This window comes from Camelus bactrianus, chromosome 12, assembly GCF_048773025.1.
Source record: "Camelus bactrianus isolate YW-2024 breed Bactrian camel chromosome 12, ASM4877302v1, whole genome shotgun sequence".
Classification (NCBI taxonomy): Eukaryota; Metazoa; Chordata; class Mammalia; order Artiodactyla; family Camelidae; genus Camelus; species Camelus bactrianus.
In genome coordinates, this window is record NC_133550.1 from 17,477,542 (window position 1) to 17,495,071 (window position 17,530).

The following is a 17,530-nucleotide window of genomic DNA, read 5'->3' on the forward strand; positions in this document are numbered from 1 at the left end:
CTGACAGCTCTTCTCAGCCACCCAGCCGCGCCTTTACTCAGCGCCCCGCCCTCTCAGGCTTGATTGGTAGCGGGCCTCGGCCAATGGTGACGCACAGTCGTAGGCGCAGTAGCCAATCAGCGGTTGGGAGCACGGAAAGGAATGGGGCCGAGTTAGAAGCGGCTGGCGCGGCCAGAAGACGAGCGGCGCGGCGCGGCGCGGCGTGGCGCGGCGGCAGAGGTAAGATGGCGGGTGTGCTTGCTCTTCGCCTTTGCAGTGAGGCTGCTGCTTCTTCCCCTTTTTCCCTTTCCGAGCTGCTATTCTGCCTCAGTCAGCGTCAGGGTCGCTCTCCTCGTGTAGGCTCCCAGGACCCAGAACCTCCCGTGCTGGGAGTCTTAGGACAAAATGGCGCTTGCACGGGCCGCCGAGGATGGGCAGGGCCCGACCGTGAGCTCTGAGGCGGGCCGGGACAAAGGCGGCATCCGGGGAGGCGGAGGCCGAGGCGGGGCGCGGTGCTGCGACGTTGCTGCCGCCGCGTGAGGCCGGCGCTGGCCCGTCCCCTCGTACCGCGGCGGTGCGAGCCCTTCGGGTACTTTTCAGCCTGGTGGTGGTGGTGGTGGCCGGGGTCGGGGAGGGCTTGACGTAGAAATTGAGGTGAGGCAAATTACTAACGCCTGGGGAGACCTGGACTGGGGGAGTTGAGGATCGTGACTTCCGCTCGTCTTTTAGAAGCCACGCGCGGTCTGCTCGGATATTGTGGAGCAGGAATTTTCCGGAATGGTAAGGAAGGGCTTTTTGATCTTTTGTGTGACCCTGCAGGTTTTGGTATGAACAGGATTCGGATCCACGTCTTGCCGACCAATCGGGGGAGGATCACCCCAGTGCCCAGGTCTCAGGAGCCCTTGTCTTGTTCATTTACTCATCGCCCATGCTCGCAACCTCGTCTGGAGGGGCAGGAGTTTTGCATTAAGCATATCCTTGAAGACAAGAATGCACCTTTCAAGCAGTGCAGTTATATATCGACGAAGAACGGAAAAAGATGTCCCAGTGCTGCCCCAAAGCCTGAGAAGAAAGATGGGTATATATATATATACATATATATATATATAGATATCTATGTCGTTTGTAGTTTTAGCTTTTAAGTGAGAGGAGGATGTGGTATGATGTGGGTTTGGGAATAGCTGCTGAGTTTCGAGTTTTTAGGTCATGTGCTTGTAAAATTGACGCTATGGGTATATCTTTGGGAAATTTTTTAACATGGTGAAAACTGGAAAAATAAAAACAGTGAAAATTGGAAGGAGACCACGTCCAGTTGGACCAGTTAATCTCTGGATCTTTCTGCTTATCTGTAAAGTAAAGGATATTCTAGATTATTCTTAACCCTGGGATCCACGGCTCTTTTGGCTGTCCTTAAACCTCAAGTAATAATGCAAAATTGTATATATGTGTATCATTCTTCTGGGAAAGGCTTGATAGCTTTCATCATTTAAGCAAAGGTATCCATGCAGAAACATAATTTGGCTAGATAAATTCTGCATGTATCTTCTGGTTTTAAAATTGTGTCTCACATCTTATTACCTACAATGGATTGATATTGAAGTGTATAGTTGCCTTCCAGAACCAGTTTTGAGAGATGAAAGTGGATCTCCTTGATTTGTTGTGAGATGATGTCAGCATTTTTATACTTGGTATGTTTTGTTTGATGGTAGAGCACTAGATTCTGCTACCTGCATTTCCCTTTAGTAATATCAAATGAGTTGACCTTGGGCCAATTAAATTATTCTGCCTCACTGGCGTTTTAAATTTATAAATGAAGATAATAGTCATTTTAATTTCCTGAAAATGATCTGAAGATCAGTGTCTGTGAAAAATGACAGAACTCTTTCAAGAAGGAACCAGAGTATAAAATGTTAATGTTTTGTTTCCTTAGGGTGTCCTTCTGTGCTGAACATGCCCGTAGGAATGCCCTGGCACTTCATGCTCAAATGAAGAAGACCAGTCCAGGGCCTGTGGGTGAAACACTTTTGTGCCAGCTGAGCTCATATGCTAAGACAGAGCTGGGGTCTCAGACTCCAGAAAGTAGCCGCAGTGAAGCCAGCCGGATTCTGGGTAAGGATCTTCTCTCCTAGAATGAAAAAGGAGGAAGAAAGTTAACAAAGAACTTAATTTGGTTTAGCACGGTGCCTCGAACATGTGTGGCACTTGATAATACAATATTATTGTTAATTCACTGGCAATTCCATGAAAATTCAGGACTGCAATGTAATTCACCAGTCTTTTTGGTTTTAAGTAGTGTGTGCTTAGGTGTACTTTCCTGAGTTTATGACTATTTCCTTCATTGCTGTTTTTATATTTATTATCTTTGCTAGGCAGGGAAACAGAATAATTTTGAGTTGGCCGTTCTGTGCTTTTGAGGGTATGGTTAACTCATTTATATAAGTACTCATAACTTGGGATGTATTTTCTTAAGCTGTTTTTTTGCCAGTGCCTCTGTGCTAAGTTGTTTTCAACTTTAAGGTTTGGGTTGTTGTGTTAAGTAATCTAGTTTTGTGTGGTGGAGTTACAGAGGTGGGAAGTCTTAATGGCTGCTCTCCCTTCCTTGCCTCAGATGAAGACAGCTGGAGTGATGGGGAGCAGGAACCCATTACTGTGGATCAGACATGGAGAGGTGACCCTGACAGTGAAGCTGATAGCATAGACAGTGATCAAGAAGATCCCCTAAAGTAAGTTGTAACTCCACATAAGGCTTTTTAAATATTTTACTAGTTAGTATATGGAATGTAGTACTGCATGCTGTTCACAGATTAATTAACTAGGAGGATTGAAGATAGCTTAGCTATGTATGAGCAGTAATAGCTTCTATGTATTAAAAGTGTCACCGTTTATCACCATCTTGCTTCAAGGCAGGATTTGATTCTTTGTTAGAAGTCTTGTAATTTGGGACAGTTTTTGGACATCAACTACACATGAGAAAGTGTAGGGGAGAAAATAGGAAATTTCTTGGACACAGGAGTGGGAGGTGGGTTGAGATCAAGTAGAGAAAATTGATGTGAATCAGTTCTTGGCTTAAACCTCAGGAATAATAAAGTGATTGTATTTGAATAACTACTACTTCTGCAAAATTCCCTTTTACTTATTTATTTAAGAAAAATTAAAAGGTGTTCAAGAGCTTCCTTTGGTTTCATGCCTAAGAAAGAGAAACTGATTTAGAAACCCAGAAGTGAGTAATCAACCTAATTATATCTTACTAAGGTTCTATTTGTCACTTAACCCATGATCACTTTCGGAGTTGTAGATACTTAAAAACATTGCCACTCCAGTCTCTTATTTCTGTGTCTCATGGTTTGGATTTAGTTTATTGTTTTTGTTTTCTTTCTGACCTCTGTCTCTTAACACTTCCCCCTGATAGTTTAGGTGGAAGAACTAAATTGTGGGAGGGGTAATGAATTTCTAGACTTGACCCGTGTTTGACTTGGATTTTTTTTTTTTCCTTTCCTTTTTAAATTCTTGGAATAGCATTTTCTTCATTCCTTGGATTCTGACATTTATAAAAAGTCATGTAGGGGTTACATTTTCTGAGTAGAATAATTTCACCTATTTAAGTAATCTCAGTTTAGTCAGCTATTCAGGAAGTACTTGTTTAGAAAGTCTGTTTAGTTTGAGTAGAAATGTTTGTTTCTAGCAGGATTCTCAATAGAAACCTGATACCAAATGTGTATATATATATATATTTTCCCATTGTGTTTCTAGAAATGTCAAACTTGCTGCTTTGAAGAGGTGTATGCTCTTTAGGGTCACAAAGTGACTATTTTGGTGTGGTAAACACTCAGTTTTGAAAGTCCAGGAACTTGATTTTGTCAGTAGTAATCTAGAGTAGATTTGTCCCTAGGGGACACATTCATGCTAATCTAATTTACAAGAGATTGCTATATAAACCAAAATACCAGTTAGTTTTATGAGAAGTATAAATGTTAAAAGGACTAGGTACTTGATGTCAGTTTCTCCTAAAAGGAACATTCAAAGGGGAAAAGGAAGCCCTAGATGTGCTCAGCTATTAGGCAACTAAATATAAGGCTTTCCTTAATTCTTCCACTGATAATATCCAAAACATTTTTTGGCCCACTAAAATACAGTTGTCACTTGTTATCTGAGGGGGATTGGTTCTAGTATCTGTGGCAGGTACCAAAATCCAAGGATGCTGAAGTCCCATAGTGGGCTCTCCTTAACCTGGAGATCCACCAACAGGGTATTATGTATATGCATTTTTAGGGATGTAAGTAGAATTGTTAATTATCCACTTACAATATTTAATTCATTAGTGTGGTTACGTATTATCATCTTATATTTAATGCAAGTGTTTTATTTAATGAAATTCTTTTAATTAAGAATTTTCATCTTTGGTGCCAGTGTTTTTGTCATCATTTTTGAATCAATACTTCTTGAATCAGTAACAATTTACAGCATATATCTTCACTCACTTGTTTCAGAAAGTTCTTTTTGAATTGTTTATGATGATGTCATTAGAGATTTTATCCTACCTAGAATTGCTATTGGCATAGTTTTTCCCCCCTTGTAGATATATGTATGTGATTTCCTTCAAAGTAACCATTTGCTTAATTGCTTTAAAAGCTCCTTTACAACATCCAACACTGTTGAAGTTTTAGCTTAAGAATAATTGTTAAATCTTTTCCTTTTTAAAAAATAAGTTTTATCATATGATCTTTATAGGCATCCAGAACTTATTTTGATAAAGATCATTTCAAGTCTTCATCATTGTAATCAAAGTAAAGAAATTTGGAAGTATGCACTTTAAGAGATACTATTTAATAGACTATAAGGTGACTCTTTCTTGAAGTTGAATTCTAACAATAAAACCTAGATTTATATTTGTGCATATCAGATCTAGAAGACTTAGTTCATGATTTTAATAACTGGCTGTGAAAGTCTGAATCTTTAAATAATTGATCCATTTGTCACGTGAACTAAGCATTCATATTAGTCCGGATGCTCACTGCCCTCTCCCCTGCAATGATTTGTAGTAAATTCTAATTGTAGTGTCTTCCCATTTATAAATTCTAATTCCCAGCTCATTGATTAAATTCTCTTCTGATGGTACAATGAAATTAATTTCATTTTAACAAACTTGCTACTAGGGTGAGGCCTCAGTACTTCAGGCCTGCAGACATATTAATGCAAACAAGCCCCTTTTTCCTGAGTATGAATAAACCTTTTCATATTTTTTTATAGTCTTAGATTTTGACATTTGTATAATTTGCCAGTTTTATTCATGTTTTGGTTCTTAATTTCTGTTTATACTTTAGAGTGCTTTGTAATTGTACTTATTTCTTAGACACTGGTAGTATTGTCTCCTATTTATATTTATGAAAAATTTTTGGCAGAGATTACTTGCTTTCAGTCCCAAAGTTTGTTTATTCTGTGTATTTCAGTGATTTTTAACAGCTGAATTTTAAAGAGCACGTAATTTTTGGATTTAAAATTAGTATAAATATCAAGTCAAGGTATATAGCTTGCTCTTTATATAATGATTACACAAGACAAATGGAACCAAAAATCTTTCAGATTTGCAGTTAATCTCTTAAATTTTGAGTTACTTAATTCAGAGGCAGAAAACAGTCTTTAATTAAACTGATTTTTAACTCATTTCCTTATGTGACCTCATTAGTCAGTAGAATAACTTTTTTAAAAGTTCTGTTAATTCATAACTGGTGGCAAAGTGTAATAAAGTTGATGTGGAGCTAGATCTTTGGCAATTCAGGGTTAACCCAGGGTGCTGTCTTTTAAGAACATTGTCAAGAAAATGAGCTGAGGACATTGAATAGCCATTGTGACCCGTGTTTTGAGGGCCTATGTAAACTTCCACATAGAAGTGTATTTTTAAATTAAAAATTGTAATTATTTGTTATCTTTTGTACTTTAATTAAAATATATTAAGATACATGATACTAAATTAAGCACTTTAAGCTGTCCTGACTGATAAGTGATTTTCATATATGAAATTATTAAATGGAACAAGAATGTAGATTAATAAAAGTTTTGAGTATTTTGTATCTTCACTTCTATTTAAACACAGTGCACATAATTGGAGAAAATAATGAATCGCTTCCCTTTCCCCAGATTGTGAGATCATATTTTAGTATCCATTCTTGGGAATTTTCTTTTTTGTTTTTTAATAACAACTTGAATGGTAAAATGCTGTGTGAAAACATTCCTGTTTAATAAGGTGATTGTCTCAGCACGGACTGCTTGTTGAATAGCAAACTTAAGTCTAACCTTTACTCTTTTCTCCTGTTAAGCTTGGGTTTTATTAATACACTTCTTATGCTTTGTTGAATCCTCCATTTTATTCTAGACATGCTGGTGTCTACACAGCAGAAGAAGTGGCTCTGATAATGCGTGAAAAGCTAATTCGTTTGCAGTCTTTGTACATTGACCAGTTTAAAAGACTTCAGCATCTGCTAAAAGAGAAGAAGCGACGTTACTTACACAATCGCAAAGTGGAACATGAAGCTTTAGGCAAGTTTTATGCCAGTTCCAACAAGCTGTTGTGGGTTCAACGTGTGAATTTGGTGGTAGTTAGATTTACTTCTGTCTTGTTATTTGGATTGGAGGAGGATGTGCTTTTGAAACTGTCTTTTGGCCTGTTTACTTCTTATTAATTTGGAGAAGCATCCTTGATTAGTTGCTTGGCAAATAACATCTTAACTGTTGTGACTTTCCAGGTAGTAGTCTCCTGACTGGCCCAGAGGGACTTCTGGCCAAAGAACGAGAGAACTTAAAGCGTCTAAAATGTCTCCGACGGTATCGTCAGCGCTATGGAGTGGAAGCCTTACTACATAGGCAGCTGAAGGAACGCAGAATGCTGGCCACAGATGGTGCCTCTCAGCAGGTGATGTGTGTGTGTGTGTGTGTGTGTAGTATATACGTATAAGTATAAACATATATGTATACAGTTGCTTTATTTAAAAAGTTACAGTTGTCAAAACACTGTTACACACTCTTGGTTCTGAAATCTGACTTCTTTGACGTGGGGTATATTGAAAAGAGCACTTATCTGGAGGTCCAGAGACATGGGTTTTAGTCTCAGTTCCCTTCTGATAGTTCTGTGCCTGCACTGATAACTGAACTTCTCTGGGCCTCTGTTCTCATCCGCATACTGAAGGGTTGTCATAGGTTTCTAAGTTATTAGATTCAAAAATTCTTAAGTACAGAAATAGGCACAGAACACCTAAGTAGCTTGGGACTCTTATTTTAGAAGGTGGGAAGATAGAATAATGGGAGCAATGAATGTCAGGAAGGTTGATAAGGAAGCAGAGTTAAGTGATCATTCTTAAATTTGTTTCTCAAGCCCTTGGTCTTTGCTTCAATAAGAGTAATTCCATTTTTCTTTTTTGTTTATTGAGGCATCAGATAAGATTGCAATTTTAAAAGAATTCTGCTAAAAGACAAAATAGTTAGAAAGCCGCTGTATATCACTTTTATAATATGGAGGTGGTGTATTTTGAATTAGGGTTGACTCATTTGGACATGAGGTTTTAAAATTTTTTTCCTTTTGCAAAGTATTGGTGAATAAATTTGTTAAATGTTGAAGTTTCTAGGGTTTAAGGATGTATGTTTCTTAAATGTTATAACTAAGTATTTTCATAGATAATTGGTTTTATGTTCTTTTGTGGTTTGTTTGTTTTGACTTACTGTTTTCTCCATTTTAGGCCCATACCACTCGTTCCAGTCAGAGGTGCTTGGCCTTTGTGGATGACGTTCGTTGTTCCAATCAGTCTCTTCCAATGACCAGACACTGCCTTACCCGTATCTTTTTACTGTTTAAATTGTTAGCCAGACTGAAGGCCAGTGGAAATCTGTGATAGTTTGCTTAATTGAAGGTCTTTGTTTTCCTTTGGCCCTGAATCAAGGCCGGCAGTTTGCTGAAGCTGTTGGTTTCAAGCAGGTGCCTAAAGAAGTGTCTTTCTGTTGGCCATTTCAGAACTGTGGAAATGTAGTGGTCAATTCATTAGAAAGAAACATCTAAGTCATTAGTGACAGATGTGGGCTAATACTTGTCTGTAGTTGATTAATATCGGGATTCCAAAATTTAGAGATACCTGACTTAACTTGTTCTTTAGAATTACACTCTTAAATCCAGTTACTACAAAAAAAAAAATGCTGTGGGTTTTCCATAAAAACAGTAGGATGATTCTGAACTGTGAGCTTCCTTTGAATATAATTCTTTTGTATAGTCAAGGCCCTGACTTGTATATTTTAGACTTTATTCAGACTGGAAACTTACATTTAGTATTAGGCTGTAAAACTTTTTGAGTTGTTTATTGAATTGTGAAAGTGCATCTATACGATGGCTATTGATTGAGAAAGTTATTTTCACAGTAAAGCATTTGTTAAATATTATGATGCTCTACATTATATGAAATCCTACTGGATTTCATTTGCCTGGCAAGAAATACAGATACTTGGAAAATAAAATATATTTTCTTTAATACGCAGGGAAGGAGAATCTTCTCTTGGACTTTTGAAAGGAAAACTGATCTTTTTCCTATTGTTTATTAAGTATTTTATGAATTTATTGATTATTGTAACAAATGTCTGGTAAAGGATTACTGTCCTTAATATATAAAATGCTTGTAAAGAGTAATTAAAAACTAAAGATAAATGCCCAAAACATAATTGGGCAGAGGCTATCTATTTAAAAGTAGAAGTGGCTGATAGTTGAAAAGTATTTATCTTCACTATAAATAAGTGAAATAGGAATTAAAACAAGGAAGCTTCTTAATGTATAAATTGTATACTTGTTTATGTAAGATTTGAAGTTGGCGAGGGAATGATGAAATGGCCATTCTGAGCACTGCCAGTGGGACTATAAAGTGGTACAGGCTTTTTAGAAAGCAGTTAGACAGTATTCATATTCTTTGATATACTGTCACCTCTAAGAATATATTTTAAGGAGATAATTGAACGCAGACCAATACTTTTACATAAAATTCCTCTAACTGGAAACAGCCTTAAAAATTTTCAGAGATAGGAAAAAGATTATGGCACAGCATAATAATGGAATATGTTCAGGAATTAAACATATTTAACAAAATTTATGAATGACATAGGAAAATGATAGTGACAAAAAAAGATACGAAATTCTTTAGAGTATGTTTTAACTACATGGAACTAAATACTGGGAGGGAATGTAACAGAAGTGTTACATTGGATGTGGTTCTGAATGTCCCCTTTCCCTCTGTACTTTTTAGATTTCTTCTTTAATTACTTTGTAAGGCAAAAAACCCAATTTATGGGTATTAAGGAGTATTTTAGACTTTTCTTACAGCACTAGACTCAATAGCTTATTGTTAACATTTTAAAAAGCAAAGGTGAAAATGAAGTGTATTTGAATAGAGGGGAAGTAGTGTTTTTTTCTTTTGTGCTCTTTTCCTTTCCACTCCATAGTTGCCTGAGTCACTTACCCTTCCTTAAGTCCTTATCCCAGAGAAAGATGCGACTGCCATTGGTGACCTGTTAACTCTTTACTCTGGTCTAATGGAGACAGCACTGGACTGAAAGTGAAGGACCCAGACTCTAGTTGTAGGTCAACCATTCCCTTCTTTGTCTGTTGTCCCCATTGGAAAGGAAAGGGGGTGGAGGAGGATGGGGGGAGGGTCTTTCAAGGATATTGTGGTTTTAAATAAATGAGACTTGTGAAAGTCCTTTGAATTCCATGAAAAAAGTTCCAATTAAAACATTTAATGGAGTAATGTTTGAAATTTTAATAATTTAAGTAAGATTGGGCTTCTTAATTAAGCACATAGAGATTACAAATTTGATTGTTCCATTAGATTCAGTGTTTATTTGATCATTGATTTATTCAATACATATTTGTTTACTTTGAGCTATTTACTGTTCCTTTAGAGTAGTGGTTCTCAACTGGGTGCCATTTTGTCGTCCCCCCCCCCCCCCCCCCCCGGCAAGGTGTGGAGGCATTTTTTGTACGTCATAGCTCAGGGCTGGGCATGCTCTGACATCTAGTGGGCAGGGGCCAGGAATGCTGCTAATAAACATTGTGCAGTGTGCACAGATGTCCTTAATGTCAGTAATGCCAAGGTTGTGAAATCCTGGTTTAGAGTTTAGCAAGTTCTAAGACTGGATTGAAAGAAATGGCTTTCTTCCAGAGGCTTTATTTGGTTTAAAAATTATAATGTACATTAGATTTTTTAAATTAAAAAAACTACCTTAAAGTTTTGGGGACAAAAATTACCCATACTTTGATAATCCTGGGTACAATCAATTTATAGAAAATTGTGCTTTCTGGTTTAAAAATAAGCCCGAATTTGAAATAACAGTTGTCTATTAATCTAGGGAAAATTACCATGTAGTTAAGGTTTTTTTAAAATGTTGAAACTTGAGTAAAATATATTTTATAGAGTAACTTGAATAAGAATTTTGTTATCTAATCATGGTTTCAATTTTGATTCATCCTACAGAGCTTTTTTGCCAACTTGGAAATATAGCCCTTTTCTGCTTCCCTTAACAGGAGTTGTTAGAGCTCTTGGGGTGTTCCTGGAGCACTTCCTTTCCATGGGCCCTCATAAACAGAATCATCTTCCCTTTCTCTTTGGGATCATAACAGGACTCTCCTGCACTGACCACCCCCCTAATTAAAGGAGGCATGGAAATTTATTTCCTGTCAGGATATGATACCTAGTTACTATTACTAGGGCTTCTGTTTTCCCCCAACACGCTGCTGCTTTAAGCAGATTCATCATGTAAACATTTTGGAAACAAGGTTCAAGAAGGTTTTACAAACTTTTTGCCCATCTGCTTAACAGCAGAAACAACATTATATATATCTCGTGACTCTTGGGAAGGGGTTGGTAGGGGCCTTTGCAAGCTATTTGCATTTGCCATGACATGTTTCTTCTGAATAGGTGTTGATTTCTAGCACTGTTAACTGCTATTTGCTTGGCACTATGTTTTCAAATGTTTTGTGTTTGACCCTCATAAGGGAGAACAGAACAAGATTAGTGTTTCTACTTTAAATGACTAGATCCTGAAGTGGAGGTTGGGGATTGGTTTTATACATTACTGGTACAGAGCTAGGATTATGCTAGTAAATGACACTTATTTTGAGAAGTAACTTTAAAAATGGCTACCTGCATTTGGTTCTGTATCAGATGTAAACAATTATCTTGTGTAGTCCACACCTTGAATTTTACATGGGAAACGACTGCTATTTTGTGCCTTCGATAGATGCATTTTATTTCCCTTGACCGTTTTTCTACAGATATTTGTCAGGACACGAATCAGGTTCTCTTCAAATGCTGCCAGGGGTCTGAAGAGGTACCCTGCAACAAACCAGTTCCTGTAAGCCTCTCTGAGGATCCCTGCTGCCCACTGCATTTCCAGCTGCCTCCTCAGATGTATAAGCCCGAGCAGGTACTGTCTGTGCCAGACGATCTGGAAGCCGGCCCCATGGATCTGTACTTGAGTGCTGCTGAGCTTCAGCCCACTGAGAGTTTACCTCTGGAGTTCAGTGATGTAAGTTAGAGAAGCTCTGCTGTGGTTGGCCCTTGAGGAAAGGCCTTATTTATTAATGGCGAGAATAGGTTAGTCTTTTGTGGTTAAAAAACAAAAAACTTTGATAAAAGTTTTGAAATGATGTATGTGTAGTTGTATTTGTATGTTAGCATATTCATTTAGAGACAGTTTAAATTTTGCAGAAGTTTTTTTGTTTGTTTTGTTCCTGAGGAAATGATAAGGGAAATTGTAAACTTAGGGAAGTTGGGAAGTCACGATTATGGTTGGACTTGTGTAGCTGGGAAATTTGGTACCCATCCGCAAGGTGAGTAATTCACTAGAATCTTAAGAATATAGACAAACTGGTATCTTCTCTTGACAATGTAAACTTGTGTTTTGGCCCTGTAATAAGGGTTTTCATTTTCAAATTAATGTGTCCCCTGGAAAATGACTCTAAACTTAGCTCTGACTACTGTTTTTCATTTGTGATATGTTATTGCGTGTGAATGGACTAGAACAGTGATTTCCCTAAGTGTTTACTTTTATAGCCTTCTAAGTGTGTACAGTACACTTTACCTTTTCAGCTTGTTCCTGGATTGCTCCTGCCCATAAACCCATCTCTGATGGCATGTTTCCCTAATTAGCACTACCCTGTTATATTCCACCTCTGTTTTGGCACTTTGCTTAATCTTTAGCCTCTGGATAAAGATCTTCATTATTTATTCTGAAGATAAATCTGAATTGTATAACAAAGGTGTCTTGTATATAACCATGACATGTTTAAAGTGAGAGATCTAAATGGAAAATTCACTACAGGTTGCAAGATTTTTTGCTAAGGGTAGAAACAGGGTTTGGGTGGCCTTAAATATTGCTCACTAACAAAGGACAGGGTAATACCTGAAAAAGAAAAAGTGGCATTAAGAATAAACATATTCTAATTTTCCTCCCATAATCCCCCCCTTTGGTTTTATACTGACTATAGGCTAGTAGACTTGATTTTTGTTACTTCATTTGTAATAAAATTACAGTTTTTTAAAAATCTTGATTATAATTGCTTTTTAAAGTTCTTCAGATTTATAGAGTATGAGAACAGGAAACGGACCTTAGAGATTATATATATCCCAGTGCTTCCCAGACTTTTCCAATGAGATTATGTTGAAGAGAATAAATGGATAGCCCTAGATTGATAAAGATAGATTTTTGTCCACCTCCCTTCATTTCACATGTGACGAAAACCCAGAGGTGTTGTCTTTTTTTTAAACTTAGTAATATTAGCTGCTTTATAGGGCCTGAAAAATAACCTTAAAAGCATTATATCACCATACTCCCTTCCAATATTAATGTACATATGTAGAAACTAATGCGTGTTTTACATAGATGTACTAGGTTACTAACTTTTCTGTTTTGACCTTTTTGCTTTTCCCCTTTCACCTGTTTTTGCCATATTTAAAATAGTGTTTTCCTTCTCAAACTTCTGATAATCTAGATCTGAGAAAATATGGCTGTTCCAATATGTTTGGAGATGTTTATTTTTGGAGAATATTAACACAAAATATTAGAGATTATAAGATGTGCTTATAGGTGAAATGTAAGGAATCTTAATTTTAAAAAATTTAAAAATGTATTGTCAAATTTTTTAATCCTTATTTGTGGTGTGAATTTTCTAAAGAAAGTATGAGAAGTAACCTTATTTTTGAGAATCTAATGGGTGTTTTAGATGGACCTATGTTGTTAGAGCTTTAAAAATGATAATCAGCTATTTGTACTTGATCATCTATGTTCATATTAATACTTTAGATGAACCACACTGGTCATTATATGAATTTCACCGAGCAGCCTTAACTTATTACTTGCATTCCTCCTTAGATATCATTTCTATTAACTTGTTAATGATTTCTGGTAACTATACTTATGGGAGGACCAGGTATCAGATATTAATATGAGTAAAAATTCAGCCTTTCATTCTAGATATTAACATTTGCTTATTTTCTGTCCTTTGATCCAAGGATATTTGACAAATAACAATTTAATACCTTAATCCTGTTACTTGGAGCTTGCTCTCTTTTGTGTGTGTGGTTTTTGAGCTGTTTTTGAGACCGGAACAAAATGTTGATTCTGTCTTTGTGGCCTGCCTGATACTTTGTGTCCTGATGTCTCTAAACATTCCTCTTACAGGAGGCATTTCTGCTGATCCTTTCTTCCTCTCTTATTTTAGGTTCCTGTTCCCAATTTTAATTCTTAGACAACACTGAATGTGAGAAAAGCCTTTTCAGTATCTATTTTTGTTTGAAAAATTTCCATACCACTGTCATCCTGAGACTTGGAAACCTTTTGCTGCACTACTTAAATGGTTTCTTTTAAATTCCAAGTTAATTATTTATACAACTGACCCTTGAACAACACAGGTTTGAACTGTGTGGGTCCACTCTATACATAATATTGGAGTACTACCTGATGCACAGTTGGTTGAATCTGAGGGTGCAGAACCACGGATGCAGCAGGCCGACGGCATTTACACGTGGGTTTCTGACTGTATGGGCGTTGGTGCCCCTAGCCCCTTTGTTGTTGAAGGATCAGCTGCATAATAAGAAGTGTGTGTACTAAAAGCACTGGAGAAAACAGCGTTCAGTCTTAATGGTGTGGGAACACTGGTTTCTTTGGATAATGCAGAAGTTTCTAACACATTTGAAATAGATGTTAGGTTGCCAACTGTATCCTTTTCCTTATGTTTCTGTTTAAATTATGTATGTTCTTTAATTATATTTTCTTTACCATAATTATCTTGGAGATGTGATTATTGTTTTTGGTGATCAGCACAGCAAAGAAAGGGAAAAGATTTCAAACTTTTAGACTTAATTTAAAGTAGCTGCTCATGAAGCTAAATTGCTGGAAATACAGAGCCTCTATAAATTGGCTTTGACATAGGGGCGTACAAACCCTTGGATAGCTTTTACTCTTGGGAAGGAGAGTTTAGCAGTAGATGCTTAGAAAGTGGCGTGAAAGTGAGCTTGATGCGTTCACTGTCTAAGCCTTTGTGAGGTAGTACTTTAGGACCTGAATCAAGACCAGTAGACTGCTGTATCTGATGGTTTCAGACAGGAGCTGAGAGCAGTGTCTTCCTGTGGTCTGCTGGCTTTAGCACCCCAGTGGGAATGGCTAGCTCGGGTAGAGGAAACAGTCTGTAGGATATAGTGTTGCTGGTGTGTTTTGTTTTTTTGGAGCGGGGGGTAATTAGGTTTATGTATTTTTAAATTAATTTTATTTTATTTTTTAGTGGGGGTACTGGGGATTGAACCCAGAACTTTGTGCATGCTAAGCGTGCACTCTACCACTGAGCTTATACCCTCCCCCTCCTTGTTTTGTTTTTTAAAGAGCAATTGGATTATGTTAGGTTTAAGAATCAGGGACTTACTCTGTGGGGATAGGGACTCAACCAAAATAATGTTTCCTAGCCATTTAGAAAGACTTTTAAGTTTTTTGTCCTTTCTCTTTTCTCCTCCTATCTTGTTCGCGCTCTCGCTCACTGGCTTGCTTTGTGACTATTAGAACATTAATCAAGTGGTCTCATATTGTCCAATCTAAAAGAAAGGCAATATTTCATTTTAGTTTTCAGATTGTTCACATTAGATTCATCACTGGAGAACTTAGATGTTGACTTCTGTTAGTCTTAGAAGTAATACGCTTTTTAAAATTTTTTTATCATGGTAAAATACAATGTAAGATTTACCGTTTTAACCATTTTTAAATGTACTATTCAGTAGCATTAAGCACATTGAAAATACTGTGCAACATCACCACTATCAATTTCCAGAACTTGTCAGCCCAGAGACTCTGTACCCATTAAACTATAACTCCCAGTTCCCCTCGATCCCCAGCCCCTGGTAACTACTATTCTACTTTCTGTCTCTGAATTTTCCTGTTTTAAAAATGTGCTGTTTAAAGCTACTGTAGTCGTCTGTGCTTTATACTTGGCAGCAAGAAAATTCTCATTGCTTTTCAGCCTCATCCCACTTGTTGGACATTTGGGGGAAATCTTTTTTTGTTTAAAGGTAGGCGAGGGGTGAGAAAGTATGTGGGAACTTCTGTGAGGTGTGTTGATAAATAGGCCAGCTTCAGCTTACCGGTTCCCTTGGTATTGCTGATCGGCTTTTTTCTTTTTCTTTTCCTAGGACTTGGATGTTGTGGGGGATGGTATGCAGTGCCCTCCTTCACCCTTGCTTTTTGATCCTTCACTAACCCTTGAAGATCATTCAATCAAAGAAATTGCTGAAGGCCCAGTGGATATTTTGGCAAGTGAAGAACCACCCCAGCCAGGCAGAGGGTTCCCTGCTGGCTGTGGCTAGCATGTACCCGCAGGGAGTGGGTTGTCATCACCAGCAGTAAAGGTGCCCCAGTTGGGCCTTGGAGAGAACACTTACTAGCCCCTGGTCCCTATATCTTGGAGAGCAGGACACAAATTTATTTAACTAGAAGAGGTTGAGACAAGGAATGTAGGTAAATTGTTGCTTTCGGCACTGGAATTGTTTTCATCATAGAGTTAAGCACAAGCAGTGTGATTTGGCTTCATTCTTTGAGCCTTGGGTGGGATACTAACGGCCCTGACTGAAGACCAGCAGTTAAACTACAGCTGTTTGGTTTCAAGCAGAGGCCCAAAGGACTGTCTTCCTGTGATCTGCCGGCTGTTCTGGAACCTCAGCAGAGAATGGCTGTTTCATTTGGAAGAAACAACCCATAGACCACCTTCCCACTGGGAGGGCCTCAGGAATGCTACAAGTAATGCCTTCTGATTCTAAGGGTTGGGAATAGTTAAGTATGGGGAAGAGCAACTGCCTAGAGTTACTTTATATTTGCTGCCTTGTTCTGCTTGCTACCATACATGGGTGTTGTGTAAGTCAGATTCATGCTTCAGACCATAATGAATGAATTTGTAACCAAAGTGACTTTCTTTTAACAGGGCCAGATGCACATGGCTGGAGATGGGTGCAGATCACAGGCATCTCGAATTTCTGAGAAAGCCTCTGCACCACTGCCTCAGAGTGGAGTGGCTACTGCAAATGGGAAGCCAGAACCCACTTCTATCAGTTGATAGTTTGTTTTGGGGAACCATTTGACTTTGGAGGATTAGTGTTTCCCATTCTTTAAACAAGCATTTCTGGCCATCTCTCACTAAAGGACAACCCAGACTACCTGGTTTTTCTTCTGGGTTATTGAGTGCTATGGTCAAACATAAGCCAAATGTTGGGGGAAGGGACCAATAGTGTCTAAAAGTTGTGAGTGTCTTCCCATTCTGGGTAAGGAAGAGAGAGGCGATTCCCGTCAGAGCTGCTGGGATTGAGAGTATCTGGGGCTGTGCCTAAGGGGAGAGAGATTTTTGTAAAGAAAGTCTTGCAATACTGATGGACCCAATGGCTGATTATCTCTGTCTAGCAGCCTGTGTTTTTAGCCTTTCCTTACCTCTCACCCAGTTGGGTAATCTGAACCCCTTTCCCCCAATGAACTCTCACCTATAGCCTCTGAGAAAATAGCCCACAGGCCTGGGCCCTCCTTAACCATCCATCTTGCTTCTAATGTTACTATGTAAATTTCTGTAGTGGTTATCTTATGTAAAATATAATAAAAAATTATTGTATATAGTTTCTATTAAATGTTAAAATGTTATGAAAATATAAAACAATCACTTGAATTCATGTTTGTGTTTGAGAGTGTGTAAATATATACATAAGTATATAAATATATATACATAAATATATATACATACACAAATAGTATACATATTTTGGGTTCTTAGGGAGCTGTCTCTGATGGGAAAGGGAAAACAGGACAGGTACTTCCATCCCAAGAAGTAAATATATTTTCAGTAAATATATTTGGTTTGGAGGATAAGATAAAAACCTGTGAGAAGTAAATGGAAAGGGGTGGGACTTCTTATTAAAGCCTACCTGCCCAGTGTTACTTTGTTTCTGCAGGCATCTGCCAGATACCTTCTCTTCACCCTCTCCTCCCATTCCCATTTCTTTCTCAC

General features: G+C 37.8%; 1 protein-coding gene, 1 long non-coding RNA gene, 2 other non-coding genes and 1 pseudogene across 9 annotated transcripts in view; 4 read left to right on the forward strand and 1 right to left on the reverse strand.

Moving 5' to 3' along the window:
• KANSL2 (KAT8 regulatory NSL complex subunit 2) lies at positions 1-17,195 on the forward strand. Of its 6 annotated transcripts, XM_074374956.1 has the most exons (11): positions 84-219; positions 799-1,057; positions 1,910-2,088; positions 2,588-2,702; positions 6,350-6,517; positions 6,724-6,886; positions 7,707-7,803; positions 11,276-11,529; positions 15,678-15,797; positions 16,154-16,281; positions 16,463-16,602. In XM_074374956.1, the coding sequence occupies exons 1-10, from the start codon at positions 84-86 to the stop codon at positions 16,241-16,243; spliced, it is 1,581 nt and encodes a 526-aa protein (XP_074231057.1). In that variant the 3' UTR covers positions 16,244-16,281; positions 16,463-16,602. The 6 variants fall into 6 exon arrangements, 5 of the variants coding, with proteins under 5 accessions (XP_074231059.1, XP_074231057.1, XP_074231056.1 ...); XM_074374958.1 differs by having other exon boundaries at positions 1-219; positions 11,276-11,427; positions 16,154-17,195; XR_012510614.1 differs by lacking the exon at positions 16,154-16,281 and having other exon boundaries at positions 15,678-16,002; positions 16,463-16,600.
• Positions 1,967-17,530, reverse strand: part of LOC105076184 (uncharacterized) — a 28,153-nt gene continuing 12,589 nt past the window's right edge. The window contains exon 3 of the long non-coding RNA XR_835985.3: positions 1,967-2,104. This is a non-coding gene — a long non-coding RNA (uncharacterized LOC105076184). The remainder of the gene's footprint in view (positions 2,105-17,530) is intronic.
• LOC123619534 (small nucleolar RNA SNORA2/SNORA34 family) lies at positions 7,892-8,021 on the forward strand (annotated as a pseudogene).
• On the forward strand, positions 14,557-14,688 carry LOC123619536 (small nucleolar RNA SNORA2/SNORA34 family). Its single transcript, XR_006728188.1, has one exon. It is a non-coding gene; the product is annotated as a small nucleolar RNA SNORA2/SNORA34 family (small nucleolar RNA).
• LOC123619535 (small nucleolar RNA SNORA2/SNORA34 family) lies at positions 16,101-16,238 on the forward strand. The gene has a single exon (XR_006728187.1). It is a non-coding gene; the product is annotated as a small nucleolar RNA SNORA2/SNORA34 family (small nucleolar RNA).

Coding starts and splice junctions, on each gene's coding strand:
- KANSL2 (XM_074374955.1), top strand. CDS start 84: ATGGTGACGCACAGTCGTAGGCGCAGTAGCCAATCAGCGGTTGGGAGC. Junction 220..798: donor GGCGTGGCGCGGCGGCAGAG/GTAAGATGGCGG, acceptor GTGACCCTGCAG/GTTTTGGTATGAACAGGATT. Junction 7,804..11,275: donor GACCAGACACTGCCTTACCC/GTATCTTTTTAC, acceptor GTTTTTCTACAG/ATATTTGTCAGGACACGAAT.